The sequence below is a fragment of the Camelina sativa genome, chromosome 20 (assembly GCF_000633955.1).
Source record: "Camelina sativa cultivar DH55 chromosome 20, Cs, whole genome shotgun sequence".
NCBI classification, from domain to species: Eukaryota; Viridiplantae; Streptophyta; class Magnoliopsida; order Brassicales; family Brassicaceae; genus Camelina; species Camelina sativa.
The window spans coordinates 27,988,915-27,995,198 of NC_025704.1; the positions used below are offsets into that span (position 1 = coordinate 27,988,915).

Consider the following 6,284-nt stretch of genomic DNA (forward strand, 5'->3'; position numbering starts at 1 on the left):
TTGACATAATTTGGTGATATTACTTGATCCTCTACATCCCCCTCAAGATGGTGGGGTTCGGACACACCAATCTTGGAAGACATCAAGTTGAATGGAGCACGAGCGAGAGGCTTTGTCAAAGCATCGGCTAAATGATCCTACATGGAGATGTGTGCTACACGGAGAGTGTCGGCGGTGATCTGATTGCGTATGAAGTGATAATCTAGCGCCAAGTGTTTTATTTTTGAGTGGAATACGGGATTTGCACAAAGATATGTAGCACCGACATTGTCGAAGTAAATGACTGGTGGAGACGTAATGTTGTACCCAAGCTCCGTAAGGAACATATCCAACGGACCTCAGCGGATATGTTCGCCATATAACAATATTCTGCTCCGGTTGATGAGCAGGCAACACCATTTTGCTTTTTGGATGACCATGAGACCAAATTATGACCAATGTAGACAATGTGAACGTGAGTGGAGATGTAGTCATCACGATTACCAGCCTAATCGGCACCTAAGAATGCATGAATTGAGGGTATGTTGAGACGATGAAAGAAGATATCGTGATCGGCTGTCCCTGCCAAAGAGTGTAGCAACCTTTTGATGGTTTGCAAGTGATAAGATGTAGGTCTGTGCATAAAGTGGGACAGGCGGTTGACAACATAGGAGATGTCTTGCCGTGTGAAGGACATGAATTGAAGAATGCCTCCACTGATTGAAATCTAAAAGAGGGCCAAGCCGCTGGCCGATTGATAGCGTTAAACAAAAAGCTTTTCTGAAAAGCAAAAATCACATTTTCGATCTTGTGACTGACTTCTCATACTCTCAATGGCCCAAAGTACACATGTTAACTGAGCTTCTTGATGATCCACGACATTTGAGAACGCTCTTCCACTGTGAAGCAGAACGGTTCATGTGTGATCCCTCAAAACCCAAGCTCCACCAACCATATTATTTCTTTTGGACCACGAGTTGCCTATGTTGCATTTAAACCAATCCATAGGAGGGGGTAACCAAGCATTACTTACTTGAGTGATACCCTCTGACTTGTAATTCCCCCGTTGACAAGAGGGCAATCATCCGGCGACTCATCAAGATTATCGACTTTTTGAGCTTCTCTACCCCCACTCAAGTCATCTTTGGCTTTCTGAGCCGTGTCCAGGGGAGAACATGATTGATGGACTCTCCTTCATTCCCATAGATCTGGTGGAATAACTTAAAATACATATACCATCACTAATTCTTTTCAGTACTACCACAGAGTTTTGTAAGAAAATTAATAATTATTACAAACAAAAGAAAAAGATGGTGATTCCTAAATTGCTAACACTTTTTAAGTATTTCTTTCAAACCGGTTGATTTTATAAACTTTTATAAATGAATAATGTCAGAACTATATAATAGTAAATTAGAAATGAATCATGTTATTAATTACTCTATAATTTTAAGTTTCGACCATTTAGAAGTGTCGATCTGCAAATTCTGCAGTTTCTGGTCTTTAATTGATTAATTAACAGTTTCATTTGTCTTTATTATTCGTTAAAAGCTCTAATTGAGAATATTAAAGAAATAATACAGATGTGTTGGAAAGAAAACAATACATAAGATTAGATGATTAAGCTAAGCAAAGGCATCATAATGAACGTTGACAAAATCATTTCTGGTCTTCTTCTTCAAAAGCAGTGACGGGGAACGTACGTGACAGTCCCGTGGGATTAGCAAAAGTGATTTTAGACGGATCTTGATCATTAACAAAGATCTCAGAGATGGTAACCCAAATCAAAAGCTCTTTGCTCTTGATTCCCGTAAGCTGACGCATCCGACGGTTCTCGACGAACGCAGTGACTTCCGAGTCGTAGGACACGTTTCTCCCGATGGCCTTGAACCGGTGCTGGACCTTGTTCTTGATCTTGATCCAGACATAACCGGTTGATTTGTTGTGACCGATCTCTGTCATGTCGTCTAGTGGGAGAAGTCCCTTGGGCAGATTCATGGTCGATAAGATCTCGTTGGCTTTTTGTTTGCAGATTGATCCGCCATTGCAGATCTCTGCTCCTTCTCTTTGATCTGTTTTGGTCTCTTGAGACGACATTTTTGATGAGATTTCGATGAGTTTTGTAGGGCTTTTGATGGCTTTTTATAGAGTTGGGAATTTTAGAGACGAAATGACGAATTGGGTCTGTGTTAGAGAATAGGTAACGCGTGAAGATGAGGATAAAATTGGAATTTGGAAAAAATTGAGTAGGTTAAGGAAACTCGATGCGCGTACTGCGTAGGTGGGATGCATGCACTTCATGTTCGTGGAATAAACTCATTTATTAGAAAAAAATTATTGATGTTAGAATATTTAGTGTTTTCACTTATTGTGATGTTTTCAGAATTTTTTAGTCTGGGAAACATATTGTGGAGTTTGTATTGCATTGTTAGACTGAAATTTAATAGAGAAATTCTACTTAGATTTGAGTATGGGAAATTGAGTTACCTAAGTTTGTTTTTGGCATACCAAGTGTTCAATTTAATGCCTGAGAGAGAGATCATACTCAATACATACATTTCATTCTAATCTGATGATTTTAATTTGTACAATTCGTACAAAAATCCGATGAATCATCGGGTTGAGATTCAATTATTGATTACATTGATGCATCTGTAATTGACAATTGATTTGAGGGTGATGATAAATTTTTCAATGACTTAGTGATGTGTGAACTTAGTGACAGAAGCTTTCACTAAGTTTATGTCTTAGTCTTACAAATACAATCATTGATCCTCTTGAGTCTTGTCGACTGATTTAGGAACTAGGAAGTTTGTTCTTGTTTAGTTCAAAGCTTGTCTCTCTGTTTGTTACTTTGTTACAATCATTGATCTTCTTGTCTCTTTGTTTGTTCTTGTTCAATTGTTCCATTGATTTTAATTTCTTCATCGTTTGATTCTACTTCTTGTACGGATTGTGTAGTTTCTAAGTCCATGTTATGGGTCAGTAAGTTTAGATCGAGCTCTTTCTAATTGGTTTCATTGAGGAATGTGTTTGTTTGTTTTTGCTCTTTCTATTTCCATCAGCTAAATTTATTTGGACACTGATTTCTGATTGGTTTCCATCTATTTTTGTATATTACCTGACTTACATAGGAATTTTTGTTTGCATTAGTTTCAAATTCAATGAACTGTGATATCTTGTGCTTTCATGAGGTTTTTGTTGTTCCTTTACATTTTACAATAGTCTATCGTCTTCTCTGTTGATATATAGATCTTGTTAGAAATTCAATTTGGCAAATTTAGAAAATCTTGTAAACGTATTGTAATGAGTCATTGAGTTAGTGTTCTTGGTTTGTATTTCGTTATGTGAACACATCTCTTTTTATTGATGCATTGATTTTGTCAACATGAATTTGTAGGCAAGATGGAGGACCAGAGAAAACCCATTACAAATAATATGCATCTGGCGAAGAAGTTCCCCATGTGGAAAGTTGATCCACAAGTAGAAACACTTGTTGAAGCCACGTGCTTCAAACATTTTCTGCGGTTTCATGAAGGAAAGTCTTTCACCCTAAATTTGTCACTCCTCACTGCCTTGGCATACTTCAACGATAGAAAGGAGAGTGTATTTTCCTTCGGGGAAAATAAGTCATTTCCTTCGGGGATACATAACTGGCCTTTCGATTGACGGGGACCCGATATTTCTCTGTAATTACTATTACCATTTTCCTCATTACTATTTTTCTTACTATTGATTATTGTATTCTCAATTGGGATGCAGGTGACTGGAGTTGAGAATGTCTCTGCTCTTGTAATTGCACAAGAATTAAATATACTTGAAACAGAGGTGGACGCCTTATATTTCAAGAGAAAAGACGCACATAAAAATGTCCGCCTGGATCTCAATATGCTGCAAACAAGATTTGAAAAAGTTCCCGAGGGGTGTCGTGACTGTGATGCTTATCTAAAGGCTTACCTGCTGTATTTGTTAGGCACTGTCATAATGCCTAACAATACCGAAGGGGTTTCTCCTATCTATTTACCTCTTCTAGGTAGAAACACAGTTACCAAGTACGCTTGGGGCGCCGCGATGGTGAGATTCCTAAAAGATTCATTGAATGACACCAAGGCTATTCTTGATCAGAGGAAAACCGGAAGCATATCTGGGTTTGTTTATGCTATCATGGTAAGGTCTTTATTTAATGAAGTGAAAATTAATTACTTTAATTCATAATACATACTCACAATTCTTGTTCTATGTTACTTTATTGTAGGTGTTTGCTTTAGAAAGGTTTGCATGCGTCCGTGAGGAACTCTCTCTAACTCCTCCAGCCAAAAAAATTCCTCTTATGTTAGCCTGGATGGATGTTTTGTCCAAATCCCCAGTGAAGGCAACCAGGATAGAAACATTCCGAGATTAGCTTCAGAATATGAAGAGATATGAGGTAATACTTTATTTTAGGATATAAACTGCAAATATATTGTGATGTACTCTTCTTGTAAGTTAAATGCTTGATTATATTTATGCAGGTTGTTTGGCAGCCCTATCATGATTTTGGTGAATTATCCGATGAGTTCAAAGATCAGTTGTCGATGATCTATCTACGGGTTCCCTGTATTTGTTTCAATGCGGTCGCCTACAACCGTCCGGAAAAATGCTTTAGGCAACTCGGACTGAAAAAATCAGAGTTGCATAGTCTATCGAGAAGCAGGAGTAAACATACGAAAGTTAAGTTTCGCCAACATAAAGGACAAGATTGGCGAGCTGTGTGTCCGTTTTACAGAAAAGTGAATGAAGAGTGGGATAACCGCCATAACTATTCTGTGAGGAAATCTGAAGCTCTACAGCAGGTAATTTCAAGTTTTTTTCCAATAACTGCCATAACAAGTTTGTTTTAATTTTGACACTTTGTGATGCCATAGTATCTCCCACATACCAAGAGAGGTAGGCATTGGTGATGCCATAGTATCTGATCAGTTGTTTATTGCGTTAATTTTTTTTTTTTAATATAAAGAAGTTTAAAGTTATATGTTCATTCATTTATATAGAAGGGTATAGACTCCTTAGCGGAAAATTAATTCATAACGTTTGCATCTTTTTGCTGAAAATAACTATTAGGGAAGAGGAGATGAGTCTCAACCAGTTCCGGTTCCCTAATTGCTGAAAATAACTATTAGGGAATTTGGTTCAACAATTGAATTATTTCCAGTTTGTTTTGTACATCATTCTTTTGAATAACTGGCAGGGAAGACAACCTCCATCTCATGCAAGCCCAAGTCATCATATCAATGACAGTAATGAGGTGATGTTATACTGTTTAACACAAAAAGTAGAGCGCCATAGTTTAAAGATATACTGTCTGTACATCATTCTTTTTTTTTAACACAAGTGCCTCATGAAACACATGTGTGTTATATAATGTGTTTCTTTTACTAACAGAAGTGCCTCATGGAACCCGCTTGGTCTATATATTTAGATTCTGTGGCTAAAACTTTGTTGATGTTGAGTCACAGCCTCATGTTGAGCCGAACCTATATGTGGAGCAGCCACAGCCACAACCTAATGATGTTGAGAAGCCACCCCAAACTTCCCCTTCTCATGAAGTAGTTGAAGAAGATCAAACTTCCCCTTTTCATGAAGAATATTATCAAACTTTCTCTTTTCATGAAGTAGTTGAAGAAGAGCGACAGTCTCATCAAGAAGACGAGGAGGACGAAGAGGACAAAGAGGAGGAGGAGGACGAAGAGGAGGAGGAGCCACAACCTGATGATGTTGAGTCACAGTCTCGTCAAGAGCGACAGTCTTGTGAAGACGAGGAGGACGAAGAGGACGAAGAGGAGGAGGAGGACAAAGAGGACGAAGAGGATGTTGAGGACGAAGAGGCGTTAGTAGAGAAGCCAGCAGATAATAGGCGTAGTACTCGGGAAAAAAACCCAATAAACTATTTTTTCCCGAATGGAAAGCGTCCAGCTCCATAGAAAGGTCGAGGAAGACCACCAAAGAGAGGCTGGGGGAGACCACGAAAGAAGAAGGAGGAGACCACCCAGGAAAATCAGAAAAAGAGAGGCCGGGGGAGACCACGAGAAAATACCCAGGGAAAGGAGGCTTAAAACATCTCTTCTCTTCACGTTTAATGGATCATATGTAAGTGAAGAATCTTGGATGTTAGTGCTACTTAGACACTATTTAGACATGTTTTTTGGTGAATACACTTAGTTTAGGATTTGAGGATTTTAGAATCTTTGTTTTGTCTGATTGTTTAATCTGGATTTTAGTAACACTTATATTTGTTTCCATTGTTGAATCGTTTCATTGTTTAGTCT

At 38.3% G+C, this 6,284-nt stretch overlaps 1 protein-coding gene across 1 annotated transcript; it reads right to left on the bottom strand.

Annotated features, from left to right (window-relative positions):
* On the bottom strand, positions 1,482 to 2,112 carry LOC104771887. The gene has a single exon (XM_010496493.1). The coding sequence runs from the start codon at positions 2,074 to 2,076 to the stop codon at positions 1,639 to 1,641; it is 438 nt and encodes a 145-aa protein (XP_010494795.1). The 5' UTR covers positions 2,077 to 2,112; the 3' UTR covers positions 1,482 to 1,638.